General features: G+C 33.4%; 1 protein-coding gene across 12 annotated transcripts in view; it reads right to left on the bottom strand.

The window, feature by feature from the left end:
• Positions 1–20,914, bottom strand: part of LOC113396886 (optomotor-blind protein) — a 107,328-nt gene that overhangs the window by 27,131 nt on the left and 59,283 nt on the right. For 6 of the 12 annotated variants that reach the window (XM_026634959.2, XM_026634957.2, XM_026634960.2 and 3 more), the window contains exon 4: positions 4,611–4,706. The exons of the other annotated variants lie outside the window; for them this stretch is intronic. In XM_026634959.2, coding sequence (XP_026490744.1) covers positions 4,611–4,706 — 96 coding nt within the window. The remainder of the gene's footprint in view (positions 1–4,610; positions 4,707–20,914) is intronic. 12 annotated transcript variants of the gene reach the window in all.

A 20,914-nucleotide genomic window follows, 5' to 3' on the forward strand; every position in this document is an offset into this window, starting at 1 on the left:
TGAGAATTAAGATTTTGAACACTCGTGCTCATTCACCCTTCAGAAAGCGAAACGTGACCATATTAAGTATTGTTATTTGACGGTAGAATATCTGACGAGGGTGGTACCTACTCAGGCGCCAACGAGTGGAACTAAGATGTTATGTGCCTTGCGCCTGTTATCGTACTAATTCAATCACTCTTAGTAACTCACCCAAACAATAAAAAACATTATTACTGACGTTAGTAATAAAAGATGTACCCCACTAGTGATAATAGGTACCACTAGCTTACCACCTGGTTTTCTCTCCAGACAGCCTTGTACCAAGTCCTACCTATTTATATAAAGGAACATATACCAGGTTTTTTAAAAACATGTCAGCTTCTATAAGTAACTCTTTTGATCAATGTGTAGAGAAATCAGGGCATCCCTTTAAGATACGACATCAAACGCGCCTCCCATGGGTCATGGGGAGGTAATTGATTGGCCGGTATCGATCGGATTAAATACGATATGAGGCTTATAGATACAGAAGTGATGGCAGATATTTATTTTTGACAAGATCAGGCACTTTACATTAGGACATTTGCATTAATATTTTTTGTAAAAAAAAAAAAAATTAAAAAAAAGGTTTTATATCAATTTAAAAATAAAGAAAAATTTATGTAATTTCCTTGTAAGTCAAGTCTTGTAGGTTGTATAAAATGCTGAAGCGAACAAATAAAGTAATTATATTCATATCTAATTCCAAATTATTAGTGGGTCTATTTGTTTGCAGTTGAGAGCTAGAATACATTTCTCAAATATTACACCGCTCTTATTACCTCTACTGATGATGGAAGACCATTTCGACCGGGATTCGGAGTGACAATCCAACGGAAAGGCTCCTAGCATTCCCGCTACGATTCCACGCAGTCATGATTTGTACATTAGCGTTTTAATAGCATTTGAGATATAATATTGTGACAAAATTTCAAGTAAATAACAAAGTAAGTATTTTACATATATTGGCATATAAAATACAAAAAAATCGAGTAAATTTTTAGTAATATCCCTTAAATGCCTGCTGGACAGAGATCTCCTCTTGTACTTATTGACGAGAGGGTATCGAAAATGATCCAGTATCAGTTGGACTATGAGTTTTTCTCACGAGACACAGAATCGCATGAAAACTGCAAGTCTGATCAGAACTGTCACTTGACTGATTTGATCAGTGACCCGATCATTCGTTAGTGGTTATTAAGATCTAACGGATACCCCATTAGCTCAGTTTTATTTTCAACAGTATCAAATTAACTTCGATTAAATCTTTACTGTGCGTCTGTCCTTTACGAACTAGTGACACTAATAACATTTGAATAAAATGACTGTTGAAACCCTACTAGGTCATCGATTTATCCGTTCTTTCATTGAAAATACGTCACATTTAAAACTTTCATACGATTATTTATTTATTTTTTATTGGTGTGACTCAAATTTATTCTTTTTAAAAATTTTATTCTATTTTTTTTTAAACAACGTCAGTATATAATAAATTATCATAAGACTTTAATTTATTTGTTGAAATAAACATAATTAATATTCACATAGACTATATACCATAAACAACAAGGGGGTTGCTCGAATAATTACAGCCATAAGCTTACAAATTAATACCTTTTTACAATTATAAAAACCAAAAAAACAAATTAGATGTTTGGGAATTACATTAGAAGTTGAAAATGGTGGCAATAAACAAACAGACGGAAACATCGACAGCTGCCTAACGACATATCATTATTTATAAGTATAATTATCTACCTTGTTAGTTTTGTCAAGAAACCCCCAATCATAGCGTAATTAACTCCGTTTTTACGCCAATTTCCAGAGATTTTTTTCTAGACAACGATCAATTGAAAATCATCTTTGAATTTATTATTATTAGGGTCTTTTTTCGATTGTTTGGTATCAAAATATACGTGCGTTGTGTACCATATAATTAGTATGCGGACACCTCTGAATGATGGCTGGCGCCTTCGGCTGTCTGAAGGTGGCCTAAGATGCTTTAATCGTATAATAAAATATACCAAGAAATCCGATGATACTATTGTGTGATTTCTTAAAAACTCAACGTTTTCCTTCAGTTTTACATCTATAAATTTATCATTAAATATTACGCTATGATCGTAGAATATACAGCCTGTTTATTGTATTATTCATATGTCGTGTGGGTTTTTTTTATTCATACCTAAAGGGCAGGCTTGCGAACAAAGCCGCTGGAAGAACTTGTAATAAAAAAGAAAACCATAAAAACAACGCTCAATAAAGCCTGCACTTTGACATTTACGTGCACAGATTAAAAATGCATCGATACAGATAAAGCGGCTATTGCTGTGATTTATAACTTATTTGTGTCTCTTAGTATAATCGCTTATACCTTACTGGGTAAACATAAATCATTTGAAACTAAGCAATGAAAGATACGATCTCTTATTCGTATTATGTTAATTAATTAATTATTTACTTAACAAATACTATTACTGTCGTTGTAATTTGTGTTTTTTTTTAATATGCTTTTATTGAAGGTGTGTGTAAAAATTTGTTTATGAATTTTAGGCCAGTTCCACATAAGTTTGTGCTGAAATTTCGTACACACTTTAAGTTAGATGATATGATCTAGCATACGAAACGAACGTTAAATGTTTCCATTAAATTAAAAGTAATTTAAAACAGGATTTTTTTTTTATATTAACGTATATATGTTATATAGTAACGTATATGGTTGTCATTTTTTCAAAATGGCCGCCATATTAAATTTTTTTAAAGTTATTTCTTTTTTAATTTAGAATTTATTTACAAATCATCGACGAATCAATCTGACAGTTAAAAAAAATGTAGATTTTAGTGTTAATTTTGCATAGTGATTAAATATTCATGTCATGTCATTATTTACAAACAGTTACAATGATTGGATTATATGTAATGAATTCCAAAGATATATCTGTTTAATAATAATGTACGTATTACAGTTATTTGTGTACTACACGTATAATTATCTGTAAATTGTATAATTTACGGAAATATTAAGTTTTATATGATTTGCACGTGTTTATTGATAATGTATGATTTATTTTAGTATAGGTTTTACAGTCGTCGTTGCGTCTGTATGTAACCAATACATCTATTAGTCAGTCAGTTAGGAAAATATTCAAAGCTATTAAGCATCTACAGTTTTTAAATAAATCGCAAATGTCAGAACATGTCATTTTTTAAAATTAGAACGTTATCGACAACATCGTAGGCTCGTTTTTTTTTAGCATGAGTTTAAAATTTAGATGGACCGTGTTATTCAAAAATGTTCCAAGCCACAGATGCTAATAAAAGTTATTGAGATTTAAAAGAAAATTATCGTGATTTTTTTTAAAGTAATTTTTACTGTTACTCTATTACATAATGCTACGGATATAATTTTGAATAAAAAAAAAAAAATTAATTCATAGCATTTGTTCGCTCTTTAAAATGTGCGTCTTAAGCCGTTTATTAGAAAGTACAACGCAAAAAAAAACAATGTTTTCTATCTCCTCGTAATATTATTAATCCATCATAATATTTGTTTATAAATTTTCAACCGAAACGAAAACTACCCGAGTGACTAATCTGTCGACGCGCCCACTTACCGGTAGGTAGGTAAGAAAGAAAAAGGATAATACAAGGTTCCATCATAAATAATAGAATCATTAACATCTGCCGCTATGATTTCGACCATAAACTTTTTTGGCGGCAAAAAAACTATGCTTTATTTAAAGCTGGTTGTACATTGGAAAAACATTTTAGAATTATATTTTGATTGATCAATTTAATTTATATTATAAATGCGAAAGTAACCCTGTTTGTCAGTCTCTTATTGACACGGTCAAACTACTAAACCGAATTTGATGAAACTTGGTATGAACTCCAAGGAAGGAGTCTGTCAAATTGGCCTCCTTATGATGAGTGGTTAGCCTTGCTCATAGACATTGTCACTGTCAAAAATATTAACAAATCCTTACATCGCTGGTCTTTCAACCTTTTAACCGGTATTCAATCTTTAAGATAGTACTAAGTAATACTGTTTGGCGGTATAATATGTAATGAGTGTAACCTACCCAAACAGACTCGCACAAAGTACTACCGCCAAAAGTGTTAATTATTTTTAATATTTCTAGCTTATCGTGTACCGCTCCTACGCGTAATGAATACTATACTAATATCAGTCATATAGTTTAAATATAAGTTACTTACCTTTTCCACAGTGTTATACTGTTTCTTCACAGTAATTAGTTATCGAGATATATTAAGCGATTATCGCTCAGCATCCAATGGATTATCAGCCTTCGAGGCTAGTTAGAGGCGTCGTTAGAAGAGACGTGTTATGACGGTTATTTTGTTGTTTTATTTTTTTTAATTTTAAGGGTAGCTTTTTGTTTCTGTTTGATTAGGTTGATCACGTGATCGCTACCTTTAGTTTTAAAATGATCCGATGTTTTAATTTAACTACCCATAGCTGGTAGAAGTAATTAATATTGTCATTTACTGGCTAGTAAATTGCAATAGCAATATAAAGGATTGACACGGAATTTTGTAATTAAAAATAAAATGAAATGTCTACTAACCAAATGATCTGAGTGGGGATCTCTGGGCGCACTAGGCGACGTATTGGGCCACAGCAACTTTGACAACATCCGTTGGCTTTGGCTATAGATGAGCTCCTACGAAGGAGAAAAACGAACTTTAGTATGATATGAATAAAGGCGAAATACGCCTGAGATCGGATGTAACTTGTCTGGGCTAAAGTCGAAAAGTCTAAAAGTATAGGAAAAAAATAATAATAGATTTCTTGTGTCGTCGATACAGTTCTGAGATATTTAATATTGCTATCATATAATAGATACTGCTATTTCTTTTTCTTAATCAGAAAAAATATATTTTCCAATAAAAGCATATTGTATTAGAATACATGTATATTATATACATTTAATATATATTATAGATTAATTAAGCTACGTATAGATAATACTTAAATACATGTTGTCACAGATAATAATAATTTAGTAATAAGGCTGATTTGATGTCCCCTACGGCCAGCGTACGCGATAAAATAATAAGTAAAGTTGATGGCAAATGTTAGCAAATTGACGCATACTTTATCGATGAATGAAAAGTGAGATTATTAGTGATAATAATACGTTTTACGAGCCCTGCGCCTGCGCCTCTGGCGGGTAAGACTTGATATTCCTGACAGGGTTTGCCAACGTTGTTCAAATTTGATTTAGTTCGTAAAAATATATTTAATATGAAATATATAAGACATGTTACAAGCTGGCTCGACTAGAATATCGGTCTATCAGCAACGAATGATTTGATTTAGTTAAACAGTTGGTTTAATAGTGTGCACATCGTTCGCATAAACATTCTTCTATTCAATACGAGACTACATAATTCACATGTCAAAGAGTGATGACGTCAGTGAACAATAACTCTTTAACAATCTATTAAAAAAAAAAAAATGAGCAAGCGTAATTCATTGTACATGATGTCCATTAAGTTTCATTCAGAGTCCGTTCTGAATCAGCTCAGTAACGCGAACAACTAGCTCGGTAAACAAAAGCGAAACAAAATCAGCGCCAACCGTTGGCCACTCCTGGCTTAAAAAATAACGAGACTTAATAATAGGACGAGTAAACTTCTCGCCTGCAAAACAAACACAGACCGAGTAGGAACGGTCAGAGAGCGCTAAATTACTTTAATAAGCGCTCAAACATTTCTTCGCGATGATTTATTAACGTTTTAAACGACTTTAGAAAAAAAAAATACGCTTGTTCTTGGTTATATTCGTGTATCTCTTTGTTTTTTGCTTCGTTTCTATTACGAGTTTGATTTTAAATTGTAGCGAAATGTTTTGATTGTTCGTTCGAATGGTTTCTGTTGTTTGTACACGTGGTCGTTATCGAGTTAGTTGTTCTTTAGATGGTCGTGTATTTTATGATAACTTTAACTATTTTTATCACTGATGTGATTTATAAGCTTAATGTAAGTTTTATCTTAGCAAAAAATATGGTTAATATCGCAAAGGAAATATATATTGGAAGACAAGTAACAATTGCGTAGAAGATTATGAGGGGGAATATTTTCACTTATTTTAGAGCTTCTGGAAGGACACTGAAACTTACCATAGAATACCATCGTGAAATTATAGAAATTGATATACTACATTGACAATAATAATCATAACATTGAATAATAACACACAGATATACCGCATTACACACGATTTTTTTAACACAAACTCTACACGAGTGAGATACGAAGTGAGTTCTTGCAGAGAAACTCTAATGGAGATGGCTGTAGGTGGTAGGTTACCAGAATAATACACCACTATTGCAATTAGTAATGTTAAAATATGTGTATCAAAATATATGTATTGGTTACTGTATGTAACCTAAATGTAAATTAAATACGACTTATTTAAATACACAACAAAGGAACAGATTAAGTAAATATATACATAATTATATATTTTTAATATAAATAAATAATAGGCGATAAATTCCATTTAATATTTTGTTAGTGTTGATCGTTTTTTAATAAACATGATTCATGAGAAGGAAAGATAATGACCGGTTGTGCGGAGTTCTCGCCTGTTAAACAAACACGGACAGAGTAGGGACGGACAGACAAAACTGTATAATATTTTTATTTATATCAATATATTAATACGTGAACGTTAACAATGTTGTATATTTTTAATGAATTTAATACAATTCAAAAGGATTTTGTGCAAAAATGGACGAATTTCAATCTCACGCGTTTGTAAATAAAGATTAAAGTGTTATGAAAATCTGTATTTTAGGAAAAAATATTCTCAATTAATAATGCACGTAAATTCGCTATAACAATAAATAGGAATAATTAGGCTGTATAGCTACCAGCCTTACCTTTTTTATTTTAAATTTAAAAAAAAAACCATAAATACATACAGTAACTTCATCGAACCAATTACTTTGACTCGCTGACCTTCCCCTGTTGGGATATTCCGTTTATTTACTAACTACCACGCAACATTGCTCAATTGATCTTCGGATATTACATATAATAATCTCCCGGGAAACCTTAAAATAGAAAATTGATGTTTAGGTACTTATATTTACCTAATATTATATACAATATTTACCTAAATAAATAAAGACTCCTTGATTGTAGTATGTATTGGTTCCAGTACGATGTACAGATTAAAAAAATATACACACACTTTATTGAAGTAGGTTCTTATATATATTCTTTTAAATCGCCGTTTAATTAAACTCAGTAATTAATAAAGTGTAACTGTACCTTTTGTTGTTGCTTGAAAAAACAATGATATATTGCAAATGTTCTAGTAACATTTTCTGTCTCTCTTTCGCTTATTAAGTGACGCACAATGTATGACAGTGACAAATGATCCAGTGAAATACTGTTACGACTTTTCATGCTAAATTTTATTTTTTTTAATTTAATTTATGGTTTTAAATAAAGCCCAGCAGCGTGTAGTTATTGTGCCAACGTATAAATTCAAAGAAGATTTTATTACAGTACTCGCGGCTTAGCTCCCATTTAAGGGGTTGGTTAAAGATTTGCAGGTGTTTAGGTACAATCTTCCGGGATAAAAAGTAACCTGTACCATTACAGACTGTCATCCATCTCTGTGCCATATTTCATTCAGTTTGCTCAACAAACACCCGTGCAATGTTTCGCATTCATAATATAAGATATATAAATTTTATAAAAGCTAGGAGTCTGTCCGTTCGTTATCTATGTAACCTGGGGGTGTTGTTTGATGTAATTATAATTGATAGCTATCTGGAGCAGCTGTCGGGGCTGAGGGATATCATTGTTATACCGGTTTAATGTTTAATGCAAACTGTTATTTTCTATACTATGTTGAAAGCCTGCTATCAAATGTGTACGTAATATTTATATTAAACAAAATTCAAAAATATATATTCACTATGAAAAACAATCGTTGTTCCAAAGCTGGTCTGTTATATAATTCTATGTTAAAGCTGCAAGTTTGAAAGGAATGACCACAGGTTAAAAAAAGAAGATTAACAAAATATATATAAAGGCCATTTACCTACTGCGAATATTGTATAGGTACTACATAGGATTTATGGGGTGAAGTAATTTTAGTAAAAGTGTATATTCTTTAAAGTTACTTGGTGGTAGGGCTTTATGCAAGACAGTAAAATTAGCACCCAGTATTAGTATAGTATTGTTGTGTTTCGGTTTGAAGGGTGAGTGAGCCAGTGTATCTACAGGCAAAGGGGTATAACATTGACGATGTAAGGAATGGTTAAAATTTCTTACAGTAGGTACCATGACTATGGGCTGTGGCGACCCCTTACCATCATGTCTATCGGGCCTATTTGCTCGTATGCTTACGTGATGAACATCAATAGGTACTATAAATGCGAAAAGATTACTTATTACTTACGTCTGGTTTTGTTTTAACCTGAATTTATCAATTTTGTAACTGTGAATTTGGGTTACAGCTAAATTAATAATTAATTCTTATAAGATTATGTATATAACCCTTTCTTATTAGCAGACATTTTATTATTAAATAAATACTAGCGACGGGCCCCGACTTAGGACGTTTGCATAATATTAATAAAGAAAATGATATGGTATAAAAATAATTCAGGGATCATTTTAAGAGTCATGAAAAAATGAATTGGATCATTATTTCCGGAGGTTAACCCCTACACACAAACAAACAAATTTTTTCCTCATTGTACTATTGCTAGAGATTAAAATGCTTAAAGGTAACTTCTAAAACTTCGATTCAGGAATTTTATTTTAAAAATGTTTTCTTTAAATAAATTCCATTCATTCAATTTAACATTAACACAAATTAATGTTACATTACAACACAATACTCGCATTATAACTTTTATAGTAATTGATATTATTTGAATTAAAGTAAAACTCATATCATTAAATAGATTTTGTATATAAGACAGCTTTCCATTCAAGCAACTTTTACAAGCTCTTTGAATCGTCATTTTACAAATCCGTCATGGCAGTTCAACATGACGTGAAGGCTCTAATCGCATCCCTCATTTGAGTAAAGGTTAACTCACTTTGTATCGTGTAACTACAATTTGTAACGTGTAATAATATGAATTAATTTAATTAAATTTTCTATTTTAATGTTATTCATAAATGTACATAAATCTCAGTGTTGTCGACTTTAATTCACCGGGATACGTTACAGCTTAATGTACAAATCAACTGCTGAGATTAATTTAGTACTCGCTAAGTGGTATTTACAGAAAATTGCCAGCCGACGCGCCTACGATACCTAATACCAGCTTGCGGTTAACGGGTTGGACGGAATAGGCGCAGGCGCGCTCGTAAATTACGTAATTCCCCTGCTATCAGCACCGAATAAACACACGTTGACAAATTTTCGATCGCCTGAAACCATTGTGAGCGAGCCACAGACTAGCAATTATGAAAACGAAATAATATAATGTCAAGAACTTAATCAAGCCGATCGAGCCGAGTCGAGGGTGTAATTAGCGGGCAGTTGGACGAAATACGAGCGAGGCGAGCGCGGCGCCCGCGCAGCGCGGCCGCCTCGTCGCCGGGGGGCGGACCGGACTACACCCATGGAATTGGACCACGACGCGGGTCATTTTCCTTATATGGAAACGCAAACGACGCGAAACTATGTATTTCGACCCTCCGACGAGTGGCTTACGCCTTTTTGTAAACGACGAAATCCCGATTCCCAGCGTGACATCTAACCCAAGCATCTATCTATCGGTTCCAGCTATCGACCGATAAAGGCCGACGTATATGGAACTCCGACGAGCCGACAGAGCGAAAGATCAACGCTAATTAAGCTCCATAAAACCGAATATCGAGTCGTAGGTCCGTCGTTACCTTTCACCGCGGCCGACAGCGCTCCGGCCGACGACGACGAAAAAACGAGAAATTACCTCACATACGCGAGCCCACCTTACGATCGTCGTAATAGATTAATGATATAGCCTGCGAGGTCTGTGTTTAAACGAGAACCCTGAAGAGGTCGCGGCGTGTCGAGGTGGCCGGTAATGACGCGGCGGGCGCCACCCGTGCGCGTGCGAGCGAGACGCCGCGCTACATTCGACAGAGACGCCCGAATAATCGATGGAGGCGCCACCGACTCGCCGCGGGGCGGCGCCCGCGTCGGCCCCACGCGCACACCACATCTTATTGAGAAATTCTTGAGATGATGCATAATTCTCCTTTTGGTTTCCTGTGTAGTTATTTTACTCCCTGTTAACAATATTACCATTTCGGTGACCGAGCTCGCAGACGCATATTTTATCGGCAACATCGTCCCTTTAGTGAGGACTGACTTGTATGCGCTTCGTTGAGTATTCGCCTGATTTATACATCGCGTAAACTCGATGCGGGCGCTGTTCGCTGAGAGTGGCATAAATTCTGCGCTAACTTTATAGACTAATAATTCCTGCTTGATTTACTAATCACCCAATGAATTCTTTTTGTATTTGATTATTCATTTCGCTGGTCAGGGGCATGACGGTAAACAAAAAATTACGTTAAAGTATTGATTGAATCATATTTCAATCATAAACATAATCAGCCTTCTGATATAATTTCCAAATTCCGTCCGGTCGCTTGGACCTCGGCCGGCGTTTAGCTGTTAAAACAGCAATCACGTCTTATCGGACAGTTATGCTAATAAGACATGCTAATTCCCAAAACCAACAAGCGATGAACAAAAGGGACCATCGTACAAAAAGATACAAAAGTGAGCTGAGCAGACGGGCGCCAAAGGCAATTATGGGCTCAGGCCGAAACTGTCGGGCCGAGGGCTGACTGGAATGCGGTGCTTTCTACAAGCGATTTTTTAGTAGGTCTACATTTTTCGCATCGTTCTGAGAAAAAGAAAAGTTTAGATGTTGCAGAGATGTACCTACATACATCGGAATCTATTAATCTCGATCGATCTATTTTTTATCATTCCATTTTGCGACATATATTTAAAATTAGGCAATTTCAACAGATTTCTTAGGATCTGAAATTGTCATAAATATATTTTTGTATTTATTTACGCTGATTAATTTTATTAATTATATACAAATTTATTTAAATTATAGGCATACTGATTATAGAAAAAAATATTCGTATTTTATTTATTGCCCTTTATTTTTAATTTTCGAATTATATTAAAACTATTTGGTAATCGTAGTAATTTTTTTTTGTAATTCCAGTTTGTGATGTAATAATCTTTCTCGGTCTAAGTCGTTTACTTAGAACCAATAAAATCAAGAGAAGGCTATGAATAGCCCTAATCTAACCACCGAACTAAATACCTATCCGGACGACGCCGGACATTGTAATCCGGTAATGTTGGCAAGGGCGTGACCAGCCCGTGACGTCATTCGAGCGAGCCAATCAGAGGCCTTGATTTATTGTCACCCCTGTATCAATACATTACAATAGTGACAAATAGGGATTTGACTATACAGTGTGATTTTTTATTTAAGATAAGCTAATTACAACTGTCATTGAATAAAAAGTCTTATATAACCGGTTTTCGTTTGCTTATAAATTGTATGGGTTTATAAAAATATAAAAAAAAAGTTTGCATTGTATTTCGAGTGTGTACAGTATTATTAAGAGCTTTTATTAATATGTTACATTGGGCATTATAAAACCAGTCATTATCAAAAAGTGTTTAAAAAAAACACTGTCGTGGAAAGCGAATTTGACACATTACTAGCGATACACGTAGCTCCGGTCACAGCGCTAAGGTTGTTCAGAGCACTCGATATATTGAAATAGCGTGACTTAAATAAAAAAACAACAGCATACATCTCGTTAGTAAAAATCCAGAAGAGCACCGGAAAAATCTCTACTCACTAGTACTTATAATTTCCTAGATCAACGATACGAACCGATGTATTATTACATTTCTATCACCCTCATATCTGATACTCATTTGTTATTTTTGTCATGCCAATTTCAACTCTATTCAATTACAATAGAGGCGACCGTTATTGATAGGGTGATGAAACAAGGGTGACATCACAATGGGGTTAGGATTATTCGCAGCCAGTGTGCAAGGGGCTTAAGTTATTACGTCACGCGGTGCAATGGCGCCGTATCATTATTATTATCTAATAAATTGTATTAATATTCATTTAATGCTTTAAACAGCCGCGTCCCCCCATTGTTACCTTATGTATGTGTAACGGATTTCCTTCAATCTATATGGTGCCTTTTCAAATTATTTTCTACACATACATATCTGAAGCCATTTGTACTGACAGTACAAAAGTAGTTGTAGGAATATAAGCGTTTTATTGAATGACGTCAATTTTACCAAGTTTGTGAACATGTTGGACAAAACGTCTTATATGCCAATTGTTGGCGCATTGGCGATGTAAGGGTTGGTTAATATTACTTACAATGACAATTAATCAATTGTCTGCCTGCTTTAAATTAAATATTGTTAGATTTTATTTAGTGTGGCTAAAATATTAAAACTAAGGTAGGTATACTCGTTTCATTAAAAATATTGGAATACATGTCTTGGTAGATAGTTTAACTGGATGTTGGTGGATACATTGGTAGAACTGTGTCAAGTATAGCATAATATATGTTATAAGCGAATATGTTACATATATCAGTATTATGTGTTGGTCTTGTAATTGGAAACCAGTTCAAAACAACGGAGCCCTTTTGGCGCAGGAGACAATTTGACCAAATTGACTATAAATCTTAATTTATTGAGAATGATCACTAAATAAAATATTCATCGTCATTATAATAAGTTTCGATTTATATTAAGCTTTATATATATTGTATTAAGTTCCAAAATAAGATAACATTGTCGATATCTAATCGACATTGCTCCAGTTACCTATATTAATATTATAAAGACGTAAAATTTGTTTGTTTGTATGAATAATATCCGGGACCAATGATTCAATTCTATTTTTTTTTCACCGGTAGAAAGCTACATTATACCTGAATGCTATAGTGTATAAAGTATATTTAATTCACACTAATTTCTCTATTAATAAATAGCGTGCGAAGGCGGGACGGATCGCTTGTGATTTATAAAAAACATCAACATACGTATACTTTTGTAAAATTGAAACAAGGACTTTAATTCAAACACAATTTATCAACTGTCTCCGAAAACATTAACGAAGAATTTCGACGTTTTCCTACACAATTTAAGTCGTAACCGATTTTCTTTCTTTCATATCTTATATTAGTGAAAACGGCAGTTACCTGTGTGAACAATGGTGACAGGTGTTTTCCAACTGCAACAAAACAAAGGAAGATCTTTGACACGGTGCCAAAATACTTGTATAGACAGCGACGTCCGTGGTTGCGCTGCATCGGGATTGCGGCCGTTATGATATTTCGAAATGCACGGAACAATACTTTATCATAATACAATTACTTTTTTAATATGAATTATAAACGAATAATCTTAAGGTACGTGAATTTGTTTACTTTAGCTATAAAGCCGGTGTTTCACTGTGTATCATAATATACATCGAGTATCATTCTATTGAATGTAATATAAGTTTAATTATATCAATGTATCGTGTTATGAATATAAAAACTAAAGTTTCAAACTATTTCGTTTAACTAGAACGACCAATTATGGTAGGTTTAGTATTCTCCAGATGCTCAGAGGATACCACAAACTTGTTTACGTACACGTGACAGTAATGAAATGTCTTTTTCTTTAACGTTTCACAAAAACATATGAAGGATAACAATATTTTACAAAAGGCCTCTTTCCTCTTTGGCAGAATATTTGGAGATCATTCTACTACGCTGCTGTTATGTAGGTACGTTGTTGGATACATAAATTATGGTGTTCCCGCGATATTTCCTTTCACCTCTGTGTACGATATTATAAACATATATAAAAAATAATACATGAAAACTCTTTGTTAAGATTAAAGTTTCCCATCCACAGGTAGATGGAAATTAAATTAATTTCGACCTTGAAAATCTACCCCGAACGCGTCCAAAGCTGTTTCAATTCAATAAATGATTTATACTAGAATTATGTATGTGCAAATAAAATCTAAATTCGCTTTTCTACCAAAGGTTTTTTTTTTAAATCATTAGTAAAATTTATCAAAAAATGAAATAAACAAAACGTAACATTGTATATGAACTGTTCGGTTGTCAATCAATTACCTACGTACATTTTGTATTGTAATTTTTGCGGCTTCATTTGTGTTTGTTTAGCTTAGCCATGGGGTCACTGACCTATATTAAATGTGCAATAAATATATCTATAATTCAATTCTAAAAAATATACCTACTCTCTACCATCTATCTATCTACTACTATAGTCATTATACAAAATAAAATTTAATTTAAAAGTACCACCGGCTCGGATTCTAGATTCTAGCAAGACAAGAAAATCAGTATTCACTCTTTTCGTGCAAAAATACAATTAACTTTATTTATCGTATGAAAATCCACGATAACTCCATGGTTTTGTTTCATCTATATTATATTATATATTATAATAAGTCTAAGAGCTAAAATATTTTAACCAACCAATGATTATGAATTCACACAGTTTGAAACATTGAAACCAATAATATTATTAACCCAGGCCGCCTAATCCAGGTTGGGGGGTGATCAGAAACGTCGAGGCAGCGCGTTCGGGGCGCCCCGATGATAGTAAAATCATTGATCATTGAAATAATTGTGGGAAGGCATGGAGGCACGGGCATGTTGTGCTTAAGACGGGGCTGAATACCCCGAGACAATCGCCTTAAGGTTGATGTTGCGACTTGTGACTTGTTTTGAGTTTTCTGGCATAGTTCCGTCATCGCTTAACAGATGGCGTGCGAGTCGTTCGATAATTGTTTACGAAGACAGTTAATGAAGTATTTAATGGGAATAAGCTAGATAAATACCATTTGATTTGATTCAAAAGCATAACACCTTTATCTATATATGTTGCCAACATACACGTAAAAATGTATTTTGTATACAGTATGTACATACTCTGAAAGGAAATTTATTATTTTATAATTAAATATATAATTCTGTTTATAAGAAATACTTTCTTCTGTGTGTATGAATAATAAGTATATACCTACTGCTAAAATATTATTCTTAAATTTAACATAATGTTTATCATAACTTTTTGTCAACGTATTCTATTGAACTTTATAAGTTTCGCTTTTGATTACACAAGTAACTAATTACCATGCACTCAACTATAGTACGTATACAGTGACACGATGTTTTTAGAAGCTCATATGTTATCGCGTGGTCGTAAATTCTCTATCAGCTAATCTCTCCAGCCTCAATTAACTTAAAACGTGTTTAAATTCCGACATTTATATCGATAATGCGCTCTATTGGTGGTCCGACTTGCTTGCGAGGACAATAATTTGTCTCTCGGCATTGCGCTCCGAGTATGAGAAAAAAGTTGGCGGGTTGGAATCGTCCGACCAACGACGATTGAGTCTGGGTTTTATGTTGTCCTATAGTTTAAATATTTGCATTTAATTAATTAGTTACTAACCCAACATGGCAATCAATGATATTTTGTTTATATTTGAATGTATATGTGTATATTTTTGAGAATAAATATTTATTTAAAATCAAAATTAATATATACCTTGTTCAAGTAGGCTCATAAAAACACTTTTGAATCGTAATGTTCAGCGTTGGATTAAATGTAAAGCAACCACCGGTTTGAGAAGCAGATTATACCGAGAAGAACCGGCAAGATACTCAGTAGTTACTCTTTTCCACCATTTTAAATATTTTTTTATAGAGTATGTCAGTATAGTATAATTACATTTTTATATATCATGACTAGAAATCAATAAATACATAGTCCACGCTTTTTTATTTTTAATATAATATTGTACTGAGTAATATACTCTATTTATCAATGTTTTTTTTATATGAGCTTTAATTTTTTTAAGCAATTAGACCGCCTGTGCATCTCGTCCTACATTTAGATCGAACACGCGCCCAATTCCTTCGCGCGCCTTCCTATACAATTCTACAGATTGTTTGATCTGGAAATTCCACTGAGATTAACTTAAACTTCATTTTATCAACGCTCCTGAAAACCTCTATACGAGATTCCATTTTCAAAACGTATTTGTAAAAAATAGCGAGTAGATTAAAACAAGGATGAATTTGTACAAACGATCAGTATCACTAAAGATAGGGCCTTTGATTGTTTCGAAGTTATAATAGAAATACGCACTGACAACCTTCAAACTCATGCGGTCTCTCAGGCGTGTGTAAAACTAAGATGGCTGAGAGCATGCGGGCTGAGGTATCCACAATGATGCGGGTATTCGAAGTTTGAATGGAAGTTTTGTGTATGGAATAGTCGCGTATTAAAGGCTTACATGAATATGTTACATGGCACATCGATATCGCGGTGGAAGTCAGTGATTTTAGTGTAAATTTGTCAATGTTTTGTCACAATTGACGTATTTTAGTGGAGTTTTTTGGTCAAGGTAAGTGATGATTGTTCTCTTTTAACGTGGGTATTGAAATGCTTGTAATGGATTCGTTTGTGGAATTTCCATCTAAGGAAGCGATCAAGGCGACTCGTCATCATTATCATCATTCACTTGCTCTTGTACTAGTAATTTTAATCTTGTGACGAGCTTGTTAAGCTGAAGGTTTTGAGGTCAAGCCCCGTTTTGGGATACTATAAATTTATTTGATTTTTCTATCAAAAATACTATACCAGTTTTGGAAATTGGAATTAGAACTCTGGTTTTCAAAAAGCGAGTGAGGCTGTTGCTTTAGGATATGAATGGTTTCTGGTCGTGTTAGATTGTCGACATTGGATTTTGGCCACTTTATAGTAAGAAGTTTTAACCCAACCTTACATCGCCAATGCGCCTTCAATCATATGAACTGAGATGTTACGTCCCTCGTGCCTATTTTTGTGCATGTAGTTACACTGTGTCACTCACCCTTTGAGCCGGAACACAACAATACTAAGTATTGCTGCTTGGCGGTAGGATATATAATAATTGGGCACCTACCTAGACAGTCTTGCACACCGTGGAAGGATCCACCAATAACAAAGTTCCTCTTCCATTAATCTCTTGTCAAATGTCACTGTCACATGTTATACTTTACTTGATCCATGCATGTTTTTCGGTCTTTATTCATACCTAACACCCTTCCTGTGATATGACAGTAATGTCTCCCTTTTACATGCCCATACGCATCACTGCCACCCCTTGTTACATTAAGTGTTCATACCATCATAATTAGAAATACCAATACCACAAAAATGCTCGCGGTTTTTTTTGTATGAATTTTGTACATAGAGCTTCATAAATAAGGTCAAGGAAATGTTTATCTAGTGTTTTTTATACTAGATTAAATATTGACATGATAATGTCGTAAAAGGTAAAGTAACGCCTGTACCTTAATGTCTCTCTTAGGTAAGGCCTCCTCTCCCTTGGGGTTTAATAATGTAATATTCTTTTATATTTCAATTTGGAAACCATATTAAAAGTAAAAATAACTGTTTTAGTAATAAACATTGATTACGCAATTTATACTTTAATTTTCATGTACTAGTTCTTACTACGACTTTGTTCGTTCTGGTAATTTTTAAACTACTCGCACGTAAAAAGGCTGTATTCATTCAGAAAATCATTACCTGTCACGCATCAACAACTTAGTTTTTATGGCAATGTTAAAGGACAGATAATAACCCGATTAGTTTCTATCGTAAAATTTTCTCAGATTGAAGGTAGGTAGGTATATGTTTTCGAATTGTTGGAAAATTTTTGACAGCCAATATTAAATTGTGACGCTTCTATATTGAATAAAGATTTCGAATTCGATACACGAACAAATATTTAACTATACGTGTTAACATTGAGCTCGACTTAGACGATAACATAAGAAACTGATGTCACTTTTAATCTTATTGTCGCGGGCTTCGTGACTCGTCTGCGCACGCATTTCTATTTAAAGGATCGAAATACACACTTAATTCTATTTATTAGGTTAAAATTTAAATTGAAAGCAAAATGTACCCGTGACTTTAAACTAAATACTATTAAAAATGATTAAACTTTTGGACCAATAAATTCGTTTTTCCTGACTGATCAAGACAGAGCCAATCCTAGTATCAAAGTTCTTAGTTTGTATAAGTTTTTGTTTTTTGTAGGTTTGAAAATGATTTTTTGAATATTGTTCTATCCGCACGAATGAATCAGTTTGTATATGTACAGTTCAAACACAGACAAAAAATTAAATCTCAAAAATAATCTTCTCTTCACGTTAAAATATATATATGTAGGTATTCTAAATTCGAACGCAGATAATTTAGTACTTCAATAAAACCGCACACACGTGACACTCACACCGTACAATAAAAATTGTTATTAATTAGCAATTACTCGAAAATTCCCAAGGTTTAAATGTTTCACCTGTATCACTATTCAATGACCGCGAAAACAACGAACGACGTATAAAATAACGCGAATTCGCGCGGCGCGTTTGTTCCTCTCAAAGGACGCCGATTTGTTTGGTATAAAGACCTCTTTAAAGGTCCTATAGGTCTATATTGCATGTGAATTTATTCGCCCGGTTATTATTGCAATTCAATTAATGAACAATGTTCGGTCAGGTTTCTTCGCTTTAGTGCAACTGACGGGTACTTTTGGTGAGATTTCGTTTATGCGATCGTAATTAAGAACCGTCCTTTTAGTTTCGAATTTTTAATCGTTAAAACGCCGGTTTTTTGATCGTCAGATTTCAACATGGAGATTAAACTTTTATTATTTTAGGGAGACACAATTCAACCGAGGGAAATCTATAAAAATAACGATTATATTACGAGTTTCATTTTTAATTTATATTAAGGCAATAAGAAAGCATAAAGTATATACATCAACGTATTGTTAATCTGTGCGCAGGCGGTTAATTTTCCCGCTCAATGCGTGCGGTAATTTTGTATTATCTGTGATCGTTTACGCCAGGAGGCCTCTTTCGAAAAGGTTCTTTATCCTGTAAATCCGAGTTCAAATGGCTACCGGTGTTCAACTGTCAATAAACACCGTTATAATCTGTCCTTTACATATAAAAACACTCAAGCGGCACTTCGTTTTTATCTCTTTATCCATTGGCCATAGCGAGATCATATTACTTCGACATTTTTTTTACAATGATCAGATATTAAAACTTTTTGCATTTTTTCATTGAATAATTCAATCAAATCTATGATCAAAGGTTATCGATTTGTAATTTAAGTATTACTTATATGCAAATATATAATATTGATACTAAAATTTTAAAGAGAAAAATGAAGTTGATTTTTAAAGGTTTAACTAAACACGGTCCGTTAGTGCAAGTCGAGGTGGCGTGTTTTGACTTAGTTCATTAGTGTTTACATTTTGGTGTACCTAATTGTTAATTATTCATACGTTTAAGTATTTTATTAGATTTTTTTTAAATCGTATATATCAAAAGTCACGTTATAAGTTTAAGTAATGGGAACACCTTACGCGAAGTGAAATTAACAGAGTTATTAAAGAATTTCGTGTTTCGTTTCGTTAATTTTTAATAAGAAATGTTTGTTTTTGTAACGTGTGAGCAAAATGTTTCTGTTGCAAAAATGTGTCAAGCGTGTCACCTACTGCACTCAATTCTCTTTGATTGAAAATATATACAAAAGTACGTATAATTTCGAATTGATAGTTAATAGTTACATTTGCACTGGAGCTTTGCTGCTTCGAAGATTATAGTGGTCATCTCTTGGCCGCTAAGTACACGCACACTAGTAAAGTATGACGTTTAGCGAGTGTCAAGATTAGCTGTCACGCACACCGAGATAATAAAGTTGGTTCGTTTGTTTTAGTTCTTTTGTAGTGCAACACTCAAGTCCTTATTTAAGGTTTTGGTTATTGCGAGATGTGTTGAAAATTAATATACATATATAATTAAATATTATTATTTTTTTTTTTATTTATATGTAGATAATAACAGAGTCGATCGTTTGTCTTTAGAAATAGTTCTATTTTTGAACGGTAATTTTAAAATCGATTCTTATAGACATTTAATTATCAATCAACGAGTCGTAACCAAACATGTCAAATTGACAAATTCAATGTGTTTTAGGTGTGCTTATACAAGCACTTTTGAATCGTCTTGATATCAGTAAGTTCTAAGTTTACCACTAGGCTAAGGTCTCTTCTCCCTTTGAGGAGACTTGGAGCTTATTTCGCCACGCTGCTCGAATGCGGATTGGTGGATACTCATATGGCAGAATTTCGTTGAAATCAGACACATGCAGGTTTCCTTCACCGCCTACCACGAGATGAATTATAAACACAAATAAAGCACATGAAACATTGGTTAAGATGCACAGGTTCTGACTAGTGGGCCATCTCGACTCGCCTTGATTTAAAAGATTTATATAATTCAAACTGTCATCGATTCGGAATATACTAAAATCATCTATAATTTCACTACGACATAGATAGTCTAATCTTGTTCAGACATAAAGGTTTAACGTCAATAAAATTTTGTGATCAGAGGTCATAATGTCTGTGACGTCATTGAAATCTTGTTTAGCGGACGGTAGCCGTTTTAACCGAACCTGTATTTACGAAAGTACGACGGGTCGTTTATTTATGTATCAATCATGAATGAGTTCTAATTAAATAAATTTAAAAATTTAGATGTAATTCAAAATTCAAATAATTTCACTTAGAAGTACGAGTCTGTCAAAAATTTCCACCCACTTTTTGACAGCTCAGGTTTATATAAAGCCAATTAAAAAGTACTAATCGTAAATTTAATTGGTAATGGAATCTTTGATAAGTTCTTATAATACTATAATTACTCCGAAAGTAAATATAAA

This window comes from Vanessa tameamea, chromosome 21 (assembly GCF_037043105.1).
Source record: "Vanessa tameamea isolate UH-Manoa-2023 chromosome 21, ilVanTame1 primary haplotype, whole genome shotgun sequence".
In the NCBI taxonomy this organism is placed as follows: Eukaryota; Metazoa; Arthropoda; class Insecta; order Lepidoptera; family Nymphalidae; genus Vanessa; species Vanessa tameamea.